This window comes from Typopeltis vanoorti, chromosome 11 (assembly GCF_054136105.1).
Source record: "Typopeltis vanoorti isolate ZY-2024b chromosome 11, IOZ_Tvanoo_1.0, whole genome shotgun sequence".
Taxonomy (NCBI): Eukaryota; Metazoa; Arthropoda; class Arachnida; order Uropygi; family Thelyphonidae; genus Typopeltis; species Typopeltis vanoorti.
In genome coordinates this window covers 105,623,020-105,641,493 of record NC_143559.1, presented here as the reverse complement: position 1 = coordinate 105,641,493, position 18,474 = coordinate 105,623,020, and the positions used below count along the sequence as shown (strand labels likewise).

General features: G+C 36.5%; 1 protein-coding gene across 1 annotated transcript in view; it reads left to right on the top strand.

The window, feature by feature from the left end:
* Positions 1–13,673, top strand: part of LOC150101906 (aminomethyltransferase, mitochondrial) — a 77,741-nt gene extending 64,068 nt beyond the window's left edge. Inside the window, exons 6-8 of the mRNA XM_090400955.1 lie at positions 503–689; positions 6,842–6,958; positions 13,362–13,673. Coding sequence (XP_090257081.1) covers positions 503–689; positions 6,842–6,958; positions 13,362–13,579 — 522 coding nt within the window. The 3' untranslated portion in view covers positions 13,580–13,673. The remainder of the gene's footprint in view (positions 1–502; positions 690–6,841; positions 6,959–13,361) is intronic.
* The last annotated feature ends 4,801 nt before the right edge of the window (positions 13,674–18,474 follow it).

The window sequence follows — 18,474 nt, the reverse complement described above, 5'->3', positions numbered from 1 at the left end:
TATGGATCTGAGAGTGTTGGATTAGAAATAAAGCACATGATCAAAGATTAGCAACTGCAGATATGAGATTTCTGATAAAGATTAGGGGAGTGAACAGATGCCACTAATGGCAGAATCATATTAAAAATGAAAATAATAGGAAGGAAGGAAGTTGATTGTTATCATTCAGCAATGCATGAGCAGAGTTAATCAGAGGTGATAAAATGTCACTTAAACAGAATGGGAAAGGAAATGTTAGCAAACCAGGTTTTCAATACCAAGATGGCAGGAAAAATACCAAAGTTTTGCCACTGGAAAGACTACATAACATATCATGAGTGTCCATTTAAAAACACTTGTCATGAAATGCTCACCTGATAATCAGGCTAAAATGAAATAGAAATTTTCTTTGAAAAACAATGTGCAAATGATAAAATTAAGAGCATATTACTTATTTTGTTACTATTTTATAATACATTTCATAATGATGATGTAATAATTTTATGTATATTGTTTTAAACAGATATCTGTTCCTGCAAAGAATGCTATTGAAATAGTTGACGCTGTTTTAAATTCCAAAGAAGATAATGTGAAATTGGCTGGCCTTGGTGCTAGGGACACATTACGGTTGGAAGCAGGTTTGTGTCTGTATGGCAACGACATAACTAACACCACGACTCCTGTAGAAGCAGGTTTAGCATGGACAATAGGTAAGGAATTTTACTTGTTTCTTGAATTTCCCTCTCCGAATGCTAGATCTTGGTGGATTCAAAACACAGAAGGCCAAACATTTTCAGCTGCCTGGATGACATGAATTTTAATTTTCTCTGGCAGTTTAAAAATGGCATCCTTGCTGAGCTTGAACATACTCAAGTGCGCTTTTGCATTTAAAAACTCTCAACCAAACCCACTTTTAAGCAAGGTTAAATTTCTCTGGCATGTGAAGACATCTATTATGAATATAATTCATTTAAACTCAAGCATTCCTCTATTTTCATCGGCTATCTGGAGGAAAATATTGCACTTTTGCTTATAACAGAAGAAATCTCCCTGATGGGTCATATGGGCAGTGTCTTCCAAAGTGTGAATTCTGACTATGAGTCATAAAAATTGCATGAAATTATCAGAAAAAGAGAGAAAATTAGACAAATCAGCTAATAATGAAGTCCTGTTATGTAATAGACTACAACAAGAATAACACTAATAGTTGGCAGGTCAGGCGTGATAAGTAGTTCTGCTGAATGTTTTTGTTAGGACTTGAAGTGGTCCATAAATTTCTGTTTTCTCTTCTTAGACATTGTATGAAGTATAAATACAGGAAAAAACAAATATTAAAAAATTTCAGCTGACTCTCAAGAAAAATTTTCAAATCTTCCATATGCTGATAACAATGATTAAAGTGAAATGTGAATCACCTGGTGACTAACCTCTTCCCCCTGAGATTGAAAGTTAGCCACCTTCTAACACTTATACTTCCTCCTCCTAAGAAAAATCCCACAATGTATTACCATATGTGTTCAAACATCCAATTTAAAGAGAGAAAAAAAGTAGACAATAGAGAAAGAGTAGATGATATGTGTGACATTTTGAGGTATCACCCTATGTATCTACTGCCTGTTGCAAAAAATATCATATAATTCATCATCATCAAATTCCTGACATGTACCCTCAAGGGATGTACAGGATATGTACACCCCTTGAGGTATGAAAAGAGGTCTACAGGATATGTACACCTTTTTTCATAGTACTACATGAAAAATTTACATCATTACTAACTTCCTACAATTTTCCTCCAAATCAGTCTGTTACTTGTCAAGACTCCAACATTATCAGATCTTATATTTCTATCGTCTAATGCATTTTGTACCTTATCAATTCACCTATATTTTTGTCTTCCTCTGGATCGTTTTCCAGAGGAAGGATTACATAATTTACTTATCATAAATTTTATTAAACCTCAACTGATAAATAATAATAACACGAGGATTTGGAAAAGAAAATAAGTTATCAAGGACAATTTCACTAGAACTAACTCTAATTCAAATATTTAATATGATGATGTGCCATTTTGTTGCTTTTATATGGTAATATGACTTCTGATGATGGAATTCAGTAAATTTGGGGCACTGTTTAACACAGTGCTGCCTAGCAGTGGAACCAAAGTGACAGTATCATGGAGTAATCCTGATGTGAGAGGGAGATCATATCATTCACAAAGTTCAGGAAACACTGATCGAGTTCTGTTGATTGCTGATAGTTTTGAACGAATGTTCAAATACTTATTAAAGGTCAAAACTTGTCTGGATAGGAACTATGCATAATGAATAGCATTAGGCATGCCTTGCATTATGGTAAATTAGGCAACTTGATGCAGTCAAGTATATATCAAGCTCTACTCTATATGAGATGATTTATTCAAAGAAATAAAGATTAGTAAAAGAAGGTGGTATCTTAATATTCAACACTAAACATGAAGACTTTTTGAATAGAATTTAATTTCAAGTTTAACAATCTGGTCAGGCCAAGATAGGGTTTTAGAAGATTTAAAAAGAAAGAAAGAAAGAAAAAAAAGTAATATCTGATCAAATCCAAAGACTTCTGAAATAATTAAACAGTTTGAAAGAGAATTGTTGGTAGAAAACTAATGGTGAAATTGTTACATGTTGCTTCTCTGCAACAAGGTGATGTTTGTGCATTCATCAGAACCAACATCCCATGTCAGAGGCAGAACCTTAAATTTCTCTCTCTCTTTCCCCTCCGTGTTTATTTGCTTTGGCTCAAAAAATTTCCATGCCAATCGTTTGCTGTATTTATCCCATCCCATCTTCCTTTTACCCTCTTTTACCTTGCGATGTCGAGGGTTTATTAATCAACCGACCTCAAACCGTTCACAGGATACGGTGGTCAGCCCTATGCCCTGGTCCTATGTCCTTTAGTGCTGAGTTCTCAATGCCAATTTGCCTGCTTTGCGGGATGAAAAACCAGGATAAACTGGGGGGAAAACCCTACTGTCCACTCCCAAGACTGGCTAACTTGGCTATGGCTGAGGAAGATTCTTCAGCTCCTTACGTCACTGATGAGAATCGAACCTAGGACACTCCTTCCCTAGGCATGTGGTTGTGAAGCTCACAGCCACTAGGCTAACCATGCAGATGCTGTATTTATCATTTTCCCAAATTCAGACATCCACTCTGGCCACTTCAAATACCTATCTGTAAGTCTTGATTTTCTGCAGTCAGAATACCCAAATAGTGAGATCATCTTCCTTGAGAAACTTCAGTGTCCACAACTCAGATTGACGTCCCTTCATCATTTCCACTGATCAAGCCTAGGTATTCACCATTGACAGTTACCTGTCTTCCCACCAGAATACCAAAGATAACCCTACCCCCATCTTACCAATGCCTTGAAATTTCCAAGAAATTATCCTTCCAGATAGACCATGAATATCAGTTCTCATGGTAACTCGGACCACAACATGATCTGAGTTTCCTTCACTTTAGAGCAACCTACAACTAACCAGTCTGTCTCGTATCCCATCTGATCTTGAAAGTGCTAAGTGCTACAAACCTCCCTCGGTTCTAATGGCAGTTGAGCCTTCTGGTCCTTGCCAAGGACATTGGATGCAACTTCTAACTTACCTACCTAGTTTCCATGGCTCTCACATCCATGTTACTATTGTCTATTATTATATCACCAAAAGACAAGGCTGATCAACTGATATCATTCTTCTCTTTTAATTCTTGTATTAATGATCATGGCAAAGAACCCCTCCCCTCCCTCACACACACACTACCAAAGACCACTCACTAAGTGCTACCTCTAATTTTCTGCCAGGAAGAATCTTGAATAACTTGGACATGGACAAGATATCTGGTCCTAATGGTATACAACCTATAGTTGAAAATGTGTTTTTCATAATTAACACACATTCTCTATCTCCATTTCAATCTTTCCTATTCAACTGACTATTCTTTTGCATGGAAACAGGCTTACATTCAGCCTATTCCAAAGAAAGATGATAAAAGTCAACCAACAAACCACTATCTTCAATTTTTCTTATTTCCATTCTCTTAAAAATTATGGATAAGGTCATCAGTTAGCTGAGAAGACCAGCTAAATAGTGATTGGCAATATAGAACCTGTCACTCTCAATCCACAGCTAATCTTGTAGCATTCACCATCCACCTCTTGACTCATGGAATGGTCTGGAGAAATGTGGTTGATCTTACCATTTTTAAAGCATTTGATTGGATCTGGCATAGAGGTCTGCTCAGCAGATTACCATTGTTGCGTCGTTTATCTCTGATATTGATATATCGAGGCAATATAATTAACTTTATCCTTTCCTACTTCAGCTGCCATACCAAATTCTATCACATGCACCTCTTTGTTAAGTCGGTTGCGCCATTGTTATGTGATCTTCATTAATTTTAGTCTTATCGTTATGGCTTGCTTCTTTTATACCTTTTCTTACGTAATTTAACCTTTTAAGGGTCACCAGAGATTTACCTGTTCCCTGAATTCTATGAGTTATCCTGGTCACTCAGGCAAAATTTATTTTTTATCTGCGCCAGCCTGGGTGTTAAAGTTAGAGATAAACTTAATCTTTAGGATAAACATAGATTATCAGGTGCCACTAATAATGTTAACTGAATTCTTAGAAGTCTTGGGTTCTCTGGCTTATTTTATTTGCAGTCATGCCCTACTACTTTCAATTGGGGTATTCCCGCACACACACACACACATGCACGATCACAGGTTCGAAGTTTTATGAAGGGTCAGTCATCATGATCAGAAACACATGTAAGGAACCAAAATATTTATTAAACTCATTATATAATGCCATACAAGTTAAAGTAGTTATCAATTCTAATTTAATCTTCTACCTTTCTCTCACTCTTAAAACAATTATGCATTGACTTCAAAATATTAGCAAATTCAATAACTCAACATATAATACATTCTTAATTACATCTCAATTGGACATTTAGGCATTTTAGCACATTTATAATCTCTCTCGGATTAATTACGACAGAATCTCTATCTAACTGAAAGTTCTTAAAGTTCATTTTTAAAGCATAATCATTTACATAAATCTTAGTTCTTCACTCTTTCTTCCATTACAAATTTTTAAGATGCATTCTCTTAACACTGTTAGTCAATTCTCAAAAGGGGTTAGAACAAGTGAGAGTACTTATCTATTCTTTATCGTTTTCTTCCGTCCTTCCTTCTTTGTTTTGATTCTGGTTGTCTCGATCTTATCATCACGTGGGTTACACGTGCTCACCTGAGTTGGGTGCTATCTCTCTGCTAAGGTTTTATGTCGATTGCCCTCTCATTGTGGCCTACGGTTGATCTTGCGGAAATCTGCTGCAGTGTCATGCCGGATCCTTTCATAAGTCAGCCCTCAAAAATGAGAGCTGAACTGCGATGACCTCTTGGAGCACACGAAGAGAAATGCAGGAACAAGAAAAAACGGGGGGATTTACTTCCGTCTCGCAGGTTTTATTCACTCCCCTAGAGCACCACCTTTCCAAGTTTGAATTTCTCTTATCGTCTCACCCATTGGTCTCAGGCTGGGTGACTTCACCGATCAACATACGGGACTTCTTGTTTCCGGGAACGTATGCGTCATGATGTCTTCTCAGATGTGATGCCCGCGGGTGCTTACACTGCTCTTATAATATTAGGGCGATCTTTGCCCTATGTTGCTGAATAATATGTATTCTTTCATTTATAATATTTCACTAATGATTTCTCTCATATCTGCCCCTTTTGCTGACTTACATTCATGCTAGACATATACATACATTAATTTAAATTCACATAATTCACAGTTTATCATACAAGATGTTGTTACAAAAAAAAACATAGCTATTGCGCTAAAAGATAAGTATGCATATATATTTTTTGTTAATTGTTAGATTCTGGAATGGTGACGTCATGTAAAATTTGAAGTCGCCTATTTCAGATCTAACACCATCCTATGTTTTGCCTTCAGGCTTTTGCAACTGAGTCACCAACTGGAGTTTCCCAAAGCACTCTAATTTAACTTGTACTCTTCAACCTGTACATGTATGACCTACCCTCACTGACTTCAGATCCTCTTCATAGCTATGATGATGACAGTATATCTCTTCCCTCTCATTTTAACACTTTGTAGTATCCAGTCATTAGAAGTATCGAGATCCTCCATAACAAATGCTGTAATTTCTGATCTCACTGTTCTTCAACATGATGAGAATAACTTTGTGAATTCAAAACTACTAAAATGCATTCCTGTTTATTTTTCTTCAAAAAAAGATCCCCCTCCCTTTTTTTTTTTTTTTTTCAGCCATAGCTTCTGCAGACCAAAATTTTCAGTTTACTTTTTCACACAAAGACTGCTTTTCACCTATACAACTACCCTGTAATTGTGCACCCAAGCCTTACTAGCATTGCTTAATCTATTCAAGAGAAGACAATCAGATTAATTGATCTCCTTCTCTCACAGAATTATGCCTCTTCTCAAAGCTGCTGCTGCTGCTGGTCAACATCCATTTGCCATCCACCTGCAAACTTATCAGATCAACTCATCTATCTCTTTCATTCCATTTACCACCGTTCACTAGAACATTACTGCACTCTGTCTTTCCCAAAGACTACAACCTTCAACTATCCAAAAAAGATAAAATTTCTTCTTATGGGCAATCAACACTGATGTACTATAGGTCTTACAATCTTTCATCTGAGTTGGATTTTAAAAAATAATAGTAGTAATAATAATAATAATAAGATATCATTATGCTAGAAATTAGATAATATTACACCTTATGTTTAAAAAAAAAAAAGAAGATATCTTTTTGTTTACTTTAACAAGGGAAAACACGAAGAGAAACTGCAGACTTTCCAGGAGCAGAAATGATTCTCCAGCAACTTAAAAATAAACCATCTATCCGCAGAGTTGGCCTTATTTCTGTAGGACCACCTGCAAGAAGTAAGTCTTAAAATAATAATAAATAGATTATTTAGCAGAACATTCTTTAAATCCTGAATGAAGTGACTATTCTTTTCTTCCTTACATCCTATTATATTTCCAGATTATTGTAAAATGCTGTTTTTCTGTATGAATTCTCTAATTACTTTTCTTTCACCTCTGAATTTTCCCCTACTTCTAATTTATTGTTGTTTGTTTGTGTGTGCATGCAGTAACTTCTTCATTTATGCATTTAAAATAATGTGCAACAACCATATTTACAGAAAACACCATGAGATGCCTTTACTTATTTTGTATTTTTTATTGTCCTTATAGCTAGTAAATGTATTCAAGGTAGTGCTGATAAAATTAAAGAAAGTGTTAAGAGCAGTGTGCCCTTAACTCCACCGAAGTTATTGTATGCTTGTTCAAGTTTACAGAGAGAGAGTGACTAAAAAAAAAACATTAACTTTAGCCTAGTGCAAAAGAAAGCTCATAACGTTTATAAATGTGAGGATGGGGAAATTATGCTTTTAGTAATGTGAAAATCTGTGGAAAAGCAGTAATTAGCCAATAAAAATGCTCAGGTACATACCCTGCGAAGTTGAATGTGATCATAGGAGGGTGGATGACTACACACCCAAACAGATATTCTGCCTCAGCGAAACAAATTTATATCAGGAAAAAATTGCCTGCTCACCCTTATTTCCAGTACTAAAAAAAAGACTGTGCCTGATTTTAAGATGGTTAAAGATCAGCTGACACTTTTGTTTTATGCTAATGTTGTAAATTGAAACCTGTGTGCACTGTTTTCAAAGAGCATCATATTCTAGAAGAAGAGCAGCAGTGAGAGAAAGCCCAGAAGTTAAAAAAGAATGGAGCCGAGCCTAATGTTCAAAGGATTATTGAAAGGATTAAATCTTATAGATGCCTGTGTAATCATGTGGAAATAGTATTAACCCTTCAGCTCAAGAAAAACCTACCATATAACCTACACTATTCCAGACAGTAATATGTTGCATTAGGGACACCTTTAGGTGGCAGCAACTGTCTACTGTACTCTTTTCAGTAGACAGTTGTTGTTTTAAAATCATTGGTGGTTTAGGCCAGCTATCTCTGATTTCCTAAGGGTGCAGACTGACTGGTCCTCAGTCTCCAAAAAGTTAGACAGGACAAAAGGTGATTGCCTACTCTCTTAGGGAAATAAAAAGTGTTAGTGGATGATTTTTTAAATCTTACAGATAAAGACCTAATTCTCTAAACTGATAAAGATCCTAATCTTGAATGAATGCTAAAGTATGACATAAGGTTACACTGAGCTCAGTTGGTCCTATGAGTTGCTGCATGAGAAGAGGCAAAATTCAAAGCAATTAACTCTGGTTTCCTTTTTCAAGTGCTCAAGGGAGCAGTCAGGTGAATCCTCCACCTTCTCGATTAGTCTAACAATCAGCTGATCTCAGGCCATGGAGATTGGTTTCTTCCTCACAAATATAAAACCAATCTCCGACACATGGTAGTAGTTACATGTACTATAAAAGTATGGATTTTGGGTAATTTGTGAGTTGACAGACCAATGCAGTCATAATCAACATAAATCTTGTATGGGGAGGGGTGGGGGCGGGCTGTTTTGGATTTACAGCTGGGATGCTTGAGGATCAAAGCTATATAGCTGAGAGGAGACCTCCACATAGCCTTCAAAGGAATGTGGAGAACCGACCAGGGCTTCTGACCTAATGTCCAATCCTCACCTTCTCGTGGTGCACCCTGTTGGGTATCTGGGCTGGGTTGGCAATTTGGGATTTAGCCAACCAAAATTTCAAATGATGATACAACATGACAGAATTTCATGCCGGCTGGGGGCGTGCCCAGTTAAACAAGGTCCTGTTGTTTTCGCCAGAGAACAAGGGCAAACAGTGAAAAGTCAGCTACTGGAACAAATCCTAAAACTTACCCCAACTCAACATCACCAGAGTTCAAGATCGGTACTATTAACATAAGAAGCCTGATTGGCAAAGAAATGGATAACTAGCTGAGGAATTGGATAAGTACCAGATCGACATGATGGGCTGGCAATTTGGGATTTAGCCAACCAAAATTTCAAATGATGATACAATATGACAGAATTTCATGCCGGCTGGGGGCGTCACCCAGTTAAACAAGGTCCCGTTGTTTTCGCCAGAGAACCAGGACAAACAGTGAAAAGTCAGCTACTGGAACAAATTCTAAAACTTACCCCAACTCAACATCACCAGAGTTCAAGATCGGTACTATTAACATAAGAAGCCTAATTGGCAAAGAAATGGAGCTAGCTGAGGAAATGGATAAGTACCAGATCGACATAATAGGGGTGACTGAAACAAAAAAAGACAAAAACTGGTGAGATCTTTCTGAGCAATAAATACAAAATGTTATATTCAGACAATGACAATCAAGGAAAATAAGGAGTAGCCATAGTATTCAACACTAAATACGAGGTTAATCTACTTGAATGGCAGTCAGTCTCAAGTAGAGTGATGTGGGCAAATATGAGAATGGGAAACTGCACAATGAGATTTATTTGTGCCTATGCCCACAGAAGGTTCTACTAAGGTAGAAGTGGAGGAATATTTCGAAGCTTTAGAAAAAGCAACTGACACAATGAAAAAGGAAAAGTTGGTCCTTGTTGGGGATCTAAATAGCAGAGTAGGAAATGATTGTCAGACATGCAAAAATATTTTGGGAAACTTTGGAGAAAAGAGCAGAGTTAATAATAATGGAAAATATCTGTTGGATTTCTGCTCAGGACATGGACTGGTTATTACTAACATAATGTTCCAACATAAAAATGTGCACAAAGGAGAGAAGAGGCAAGGAATAAGAAAAGTCTCATTGACTATGTTATTGTTGATAGTGATGTTTTCCCACTGGTGCAGGATGCCAGAGTGTACAGAGGATTTGAAATTCGAAGTGATCACCATTTAGTCTTCAGCAGGATAAAATTGAATTTCATATTGAAAAGAAGAATATATAAGAAAGTTTTAAAGAGAATATAAGTTGAGCAGCTCTCAGATGTGTACTGTATACTAAAATACACAAATATTATTCAAGAAAAAATGAAAGAGTTTGAGAGCAGGAACCAAACCTTGGAGATTCAGTGGCAAGCCCTGAAGAAAACACTGGTTGATTCAGCCAGAGAGGCATGTGGTGAGATTGTGTGCAACGATAGAAAAATCAGAACTCCATGGTGGACACAGGAACTGAAAGAAAAGAAGAATGCATTCCAAAAGTTCCTGCCAAATAAGTCAGATTGTGCTCTTAGAGAATACAGAGACAAATGTAAGAAAGCTAAACACTGTAAAACTGGCTAAACAGAAGTCATGGGAGGACTTTGATAAGAACATAGGAAAAAAATATCAAGAAGGTGACAGGATATTCTGAGGTTGTTGAAGAAGCTCAGAAATGGAAGAAAACGTGCTGTAAAAGGAATTAGAGATGATAAAGGTGACATGAAAACAGGAGAAAAAGATATCTTTGAAGTATAGAGTAATTACTTTGAAAAACTGCTAAATGAAACAAGCAGTGGTGACAGCATAGTGGTAAAAATACTGACCAGGCATGCAGTCAGAAATACATATCCGTACTTGAAGTAGAAAAAGCCATCAAAAGCCTGAAATATGGAAAGGCAGCAGGAGTAGATGATATTCGACCAGAAATGCTGACATATGGTGGTATAAAAGTCATACAGTGGCTGCATTTTTCAGAAGGCCTGGACAGAGCGATGAATTCCAGATGATTGGAGTAGAGCTCATAGTATCCATATATAAAAAGGGAAATAAAACTGAATGTGAGAATTACAGAGGCATTTCATTACTGAGTGTTCCTGGTAAGATATATATGCAAGTAAACTTGAGAAGGATTGTGGAAGAGAAGCTTGATGAATAACAAGCTAGATTCAGAGCAAACAGAGGCTGTCAGTATTAGATTTTCACTTTACGACAGATAGTTGAGAAAGCATGGGAATATAACAAAGATCTGTATTTAAGTTTTGTAGATCTGGAAAAGGCATATGACAAGGTGCCAAGAGAGAAGCTATTCCAAACGCTACAGTTATATGGTGTTAATGGGGCATTATATCAAGCAATACTTAGTCTCTATTTGAGTTGTAAGTCAGCAGTTAGAATTGAAGAAAGTACAGGAAGATGGTTTAATATTAAATCTGGTGTGAGACAAAGATGTACATTATCCCCTCTGTTATTCATTATCTATATGGATCACATTATGAAGGAAAGTGATATTAAACATGATATCAAAATTGGAGATGTTAATGTCAGCTCTTTGCTTTATGCAGACGATGTTATACTTTTAAATAAATCCGCTACAAGTCTGCAAGATTCTCTGACTAAATTGAATAGCTGTTGTAATAGATATGGTATGAAGGTCAGCAATAAAAAGACAAAGACAATGAAAATAGGCAGAATCATTGAAAATGTCAACTGTGTTGTGAATGGAGAACCTGTGGAACAAGTAAAACATTTCAGCTACTTAGGCATGATTTTTACTGAAGATGGTAAATTAAATATAGAAATAGACAACAGAATCAGCAAAGCTGGTATGGTGGGAAGTCAACTGAATAAATTCATATGGAATAAGAGAGAAATTAGTCGGAACACTAAATTAGCTGTATACAAGACAGTGTTCAAACCAGTTTTAACTTATGGATCTGAGAGCTGGGTCAGAAGTAAAACACTTGACCAAAGACTAGAGACAACAGATATGAGAGTCCTGAGAAAGATTATAGGCGTGAACAGATGGCATCAATGGCAATATCATATTAAAAACGAGGCTATTAGGAAAGAACTTGACATTGTCAGCATCCAGGAATGCGTTAGCAGAGCTAATCTCAGGTGGTATGGTCACTTAAACAGAATGGGTGAGGAAAGATTAGCAAAACAAGTGTTCTCTGCCAGGTTGGCAGCAAAATGACCCAGAGGAAGTCCAAGATATAGGTCGATTGATACAGTCCAAAGTGCTTTAGACGATAGAAATATAAGATCTGATAATGTTGGAGTCTTGACAAGTAACAGACTGATTTGGAGGAAAATTGTAGATAGGAAATTAATAATGATGTAATTTTTTTCATGTAGTACTATCATATCCTGTACACCCCTTGAGGGTACATGGCAAGAATTTGATAATGATGATGATGATGAACAACAGAATCAACAAAGCTGGTATGGTAGGAAGTCAACTGAATAAATTTATATGGAATAAGAGAGAAATTAGCCAAAACACTAAATTAGCTGTATACAAGACGGTGTTTAAACCAAATTTAACTTATGGATCTGAGAACTGGGTTAGAAGTAAAACAATTGACCAAATACTAGAGACCGCAGATATGAGAGTCCTGAGAAAGATTAGGGGGGACATGAACAGATGGCATCAATGGCAATATCATATTAAAAACGAGGATATTAGGAAAGAACTCTATATTGTCAGCATCCAGGAATGCACTAGCAGAGCTAATCTCAGGTGGTATGGTCACTTAAGCAGAATGGCAGAGGAAAGATTAGCGAAACAAGTGGCTTTCTTCTTTCTTAAAAGACCTAGAGTAAGACCAAGAAATAGGTGGATTGATACAGTAAAAAGTGCCTTAGAAGAACAGAAGACAGAAATATAAGACCTGATGATATTGGAGTCTTGACATTTAACAGACCGATTTGGAGGAAAATTGTAGATAGTAATGATGTAAATTTTTCATGTAATACTATCATATCCTGTACACCCCTGAGGGTATATATCAGGAATTTGGTGATGCAGCTAAGGCTCTGGAGGCAGTATTATGTCTGTAAATTGTGTATTTTTCTGGCCAGTTTTTCCTGTTATGTGGGATGAAAAACTGGAGTTTGAGGCAGGGGGAACTGCAATCGTGTCATAAATGGGATTTGAACCTAGTCCATTCAAAGGACATTGTCATACCGACTGAGCTACAGATGCTTGAATCTTATGGTGGAAGGCTGATAGTAAGAATAGAAACAGGCAAACAGCAGTACAATATGGGCATAATATACCAGTACCATCATCTTATGTTATCGTGATGAATCACATAAGGAACTGCAGAAAACTAGGATTCAAATATATATTTGGAGGACTTAAAGTCAACTGAAACTTTGGAGAACATTCAAAATTTTGGTGATGATAATTTTGTTCCTATTAGTTGGTCACCATGAATATGTTAAAAAACAATGCTTCCAATAAATTAAAATTTACCTGAATTTTCTGTTAATTTTTGGTATATTACAGTCACCTGTAGTACTACTGTGTCTTTTGCTAATCCTGAAGCTTAGTAAAACAGATAGTCATATTATTAAATATAATATATAATTGTAAATTGAAATTGGTTGGCCATGATTGTTTTAACATAATATCAAAATCTTTATCCTTGCAGGTCATACTCTTATTTTTGATCAGCATGGAGATCAAATTGGGGAGGTCACAAGTGGTTGTCCTTCACCTTGTTTGAAGAAAAACATCGCTGTGGGATATGTAAAAATCAAACATGCCAAGACAGGAACCAAACTTTATTTTGAGATTCGTAAGAAACAGGTGGAAACAGAAGTGGTTAAAATGCCATTTGTTACCACAAAATATTACTTGGATAAATAATAATGGTTTACAGCAACATTCATGATAATGATTGTTGATAATAATCTACAACTGGATTAAGAAAACTATTTACAGTTGCCTATATTTTCACTGGTTAAAGGCATCTTTGGAACATGAAAAATAAGCTATATTATCATCACCACATTACAGTTAATCTATCTCGATCATTATGACAAGTCATGACCTCTATCTAGTAAGGAAAATTGTTATTCTGTAGCATTTAGGAAAAATAAGATTTAAAATTTTAGCATCTTGAACTTTAATTAGAATAAAAAGATTAATGGTATATGAGATACAGCAGTCCCTCGATTAGTGTACCTAATGCATTCTTTAAAACGGGCACATTAATCGAAAACACATTAATCGAATATAATAACCTATGGGGAAAAGTATAATTCGTTCCTCAAATTTCTTTTTTGAACCTTAATTTTTTTATAAAAGAATTAAAGTATGTCTCAGGGCCTAGTTAAAGGAAAACCATTCTGTAGCATTTAGGAAAAATAAGATTTAAAATTTTAGCATCTTGAACTTTAATTAGGATAAATAGATTAATGGTATATGAGATACAGCAATCCCTCAATTAATGCGTTCTTTAAAACAGGCACATTAATCGAAAATACACTAATTGAATATGAAGCTGAAAGACAATAAAACATATGCAGAATATAAATTTTATTATTCTACTTCTTAACAAAGAATTCAGCTAACGTAGTTTGGTGGGCATTTTGTTTCTTTTTTTTTTTTCATACAACCGGCTGTATAGCCCTATTGCCTCCTCTACTCTTCTGCAAATTTTACTGCTTCTCTCTCCATCAGGGTCAGCCTCAAAGCATTGCTGCTTTGAGGCAGATTTAATTAACTCTTGGACATTATCATTGAAGGGGATAAAGAAATGAAGGACGTATGAATTGGTCGCCAACACGTGAAATCATGTGCTTTATAGATAAAATTTCCCAACTGTTATACAAGCAAAATAGTTACCACTTTAAAAACTACAATGATCATAAAAGAGAAGTAATTTTCCAACGTGTAATAATAAACAACTCATCCCAGAAGACGGATTGATTACCCTATTATCGGAATGGATTCTTCTTTTTGTGACATGCACAGAAGTGTCAAAGGGTCTCGAATCTGTGGGCTTACTATAGCAGACGACATAAATTTTGGTGGTAAAAATTTGGAACATAGTGTACACAGAAGTAGTGTAGTATGCCATTAAAAATAACTTTGTAAAATGTTTTAAATCGGTAACTAAATTATTTCATTCTGGTGAGTGATTTTTTTAAAATAGTTAGCCAAATAGATAGAAAATTTTTGAAATCTGTAACATTTATTTTTAAGATGTATATAGACACACTAATCGAATTTGGGTATTTGAAAAAAATGACGCACTAATTGAGGGCACATTAATCGAGAGATTAATGTAATAATGTCAGTATAGGAGTTTCAAGCTTGGTGGTAACTTTTGGAAAGTATTTTATTTACAGTCATTGTCAGATTACATAAAATCATGACTATAGTAATGTTTGTAATTTTTATAAGTACATAGGTGCAGAAAAAGTTAATGATGAATTATTCACTTAGTGTAAAATGATACAGAACCTTCTTGCTACTACAGGTTCCTCTTCAGAATATCTTAATAATTTGGTGGAGGAGTTTATAGCAGTTTAAAACTTGATAACTGTATAGTAGCAACAGAGTTCTATATCATGAAAGTGCCATTTGGTAAGATTATGCATTTTGTTAATTTTACAGTGATGCTTTTGATATCTTATTTTCTTCACAGAAAGGGAACTTGTTGAATATTTTGAAACGATATAAGTGATTTGGCTGCTCTTTCTTCCCCTGTCTCTCATGATAAGCTATCTGTCCAAAAAACCATGCTACTTAAAAACATAACTTAATTCTTGTTAGTATGAAAAATTACAGTTAATGGAGTAAATAGGTTTTAGATCATATTCAAAATTTTATTTAAATGGGATTATTCATGTTCTCTGTCTCACTTAGATAACAAAACTTAAAATAAACTCCTTTCCTTGGGCGGAAGTTATCAAAACTTTGCTGTAATTTTTTATACCCTGGATCATATAAATCTAGCTAACTGGTGTTATGCAAAACATATGCAGAATAGTTATGTAAAATTAACATTATCCGTAGTTACAAAATACTAGTTGTAAATTTAAGTTTGAAATAGACATACAGTTTTTCCCACTTAATTTATCCTCCTGACTCTATATATGCAGTCTGATACTACATCCTTCAAATTCTCCTTGACTATTTTCTGTACCCTACTACCATCCCTACCATCCTTCCCCTGCAGTTACTTATGCTATGGCACTACTCCTAGCACTCTCCTGTTAAGTTCATGAGAATTTTACCTGACTGTTTAGTCTTTCAGAGCAAAAAGTAACTTTAGTTATTACCTTTATTCTTTCTCATTGGATTCTGTATGAAATGTTGATGATTTACCTACACATTCGAGTAGGCATAACCATAAGGATTCCCACCATCATACTCTCCAGAAACCTAAAATTCAGATCATGCATTGTAGTCATTGTATTCAGTTTCCTAACTGACTGCAACCGAATTAAAACATATGTATATATACACTGAAGAGCCACAACATTGTGACCAGCACGTCTTCATGCAAATCGAAGTAACTGCACAGAAATGATGGCACGTGTGCATGTCATGAAATAGATAAATAACACCTGATACTGCATTCTGTTAATCACTGTCATTCTTGTTGTTCAGATGGGAAAGGCAGCAGACTTAAGCAAGTTTGGCAAAGGCCAAAAAATAATGGCCAGAGCATTTTCGAGATGGCAAACCACAACCCGTCAACAAGGTGTGGGCTGATCATGGCTCATCGATGATTGAGCCAACAGAAGGGTGCAACTCACCAATAATTTGAATGCTGGTGACTGGTGTAATGTGTCACAACACACAGTATATTGAACTCTATGTACCCATGCTAACCTCAATTCACTGCCGAAAGTGCGTTAGATGGGCACACGAGCATCAAAACTAGTTTGCATGAGTGGAAGAAGATCATCTTGTTAGATGAATCATTTCCTGTTGCACCATGTGGACAGCCAGATATGTTTGGTCGTTTACTTGGGCAAGTGTGGGCACCAGGTTGCACCATGGGACAAAAACAAGTCAGTTGGGGACAGTGTTCTGCTGGGAAACCCTGGATCCAGTCATTCATGTGCAGGAAACTATGGCATCTACCACCTACCTAAGCATCATTGCGGACCAGGTACATTCATTCATGGCAATGGTTCCCCTCCCCCCTGGCTTGCGCCTTCTTTCAGCAAGATAATGCACCATGTCACACTGCCCAGGTTGTGTAAGAATGGTTCACAGAACATGAGGAAGACTTCCAGCCTCTCCAAATTCCTCAGGTGTCAATTCATTCAAGCATCTGTGGTTTGTGCTGGAACAGCACATCTGCTCTGCAGCGGCTCAACCACGTAACTTGCAAGAGTTAAAGGATTTGCTGGTTATATGTTGGTACCAGATACCACAAGAAACCTTTAGAAATCTTGTAATGTCGAATGCCTTGCTAGATAAGAGCTGTTTTGGCTTCACATGGAGGACCAGCGTCGTATTAGATAGGTGGTCATAATGTTTTGGCTCTTCAGTGTATATACATATGTAAAGCTTCAAGTCCCCCTGGGATTTACAAAACTCTTTGGCGCTTTCTAACTTTGCATCACCCCAACAATAGTGTAGGAATGAACACTATAGCACTGAAGCAGTTGTCAGAGATACCAATGACAGAATATTTTACCAGTTATCAAAATTGTCACACTAAAAAAAAAGTGCATAGCTACAAACTTACCAAGGGTGCCAAAAGCCTAACTATACTACTGCATCACAAGTTTGCCATGTTTTTAGAGCACATAAGTCACATTTTGCATATCATGCTGACAGTGCTTCATACAGTATCAGAAGAAAGAACAGTAGTAATTTTAACAAGCCTTTCATAGCAGAAGCAATATTCAAGTTATTTCTGCTTTAAACATTTTCTTAGACTTCCAAATAATTGTTACATGATGGCATACAGCAAAAGGTTTTTAAATAAAATATTTAAAAACTTTGAACTACAGTAACATTCAAGAAGTTCAGCTGTGATCCTCCATATGTATGTATGTATGTGTGTGTATGTGTGTGTGTATATATATATATATATATATATACGAGGTGGTATCAAAAAGTTTCGAGACTAGGTTTGTAACACGCCAACAGATGGCAGCACAATGCTGCACACACAGTCACAGGGAGTACCTACCTTCATAAGTCAGTGTGCCAAAAGACATCATCCTGTGTACATTGGGAGCTGTGCAACTGATGCTATTCTGACCACCTGCGTTACCACATCTGCAATTTCATCATGGACAGCAAATTAGAGCAAAGAGCAAACGTAAATTCTGCATGATGATTCGGCAAGTTTACAGCGATGCTGCAATGAGCATTCGAGATCATTGCAGCATCGCTGTAAACTTGCCGAATCATCATGTTAAGTGGCACGCGTGCTTCAAGAATGGAAGAACATCACTGGAAGACGAACGAGCTCAACCCCCAAAAATATCGAAACCATTCGGCAACTTGTGCATGAGGATCGTCGGAGAACACTCCACAACATTGCTGCCATTGTTGGTGTGTCATACGGAACAGTCCAGGCAATCCTCGCGTGATTTGAACATGTGCCGCGTCGCCAAGTTCGTCCCCAGGCTACTGACCTAGGAGCAGAAGGAACACTGCGTCGAAGTCTGCCAAGAACTCTGTCAGCGTGCTGTGGATGACCCATCTTTCATGTTGAGGATCATTACCAGTGACGAAACGTGGATGTATGGGTACAACCCTGAGACAAAGCAACAGTCTTCGCA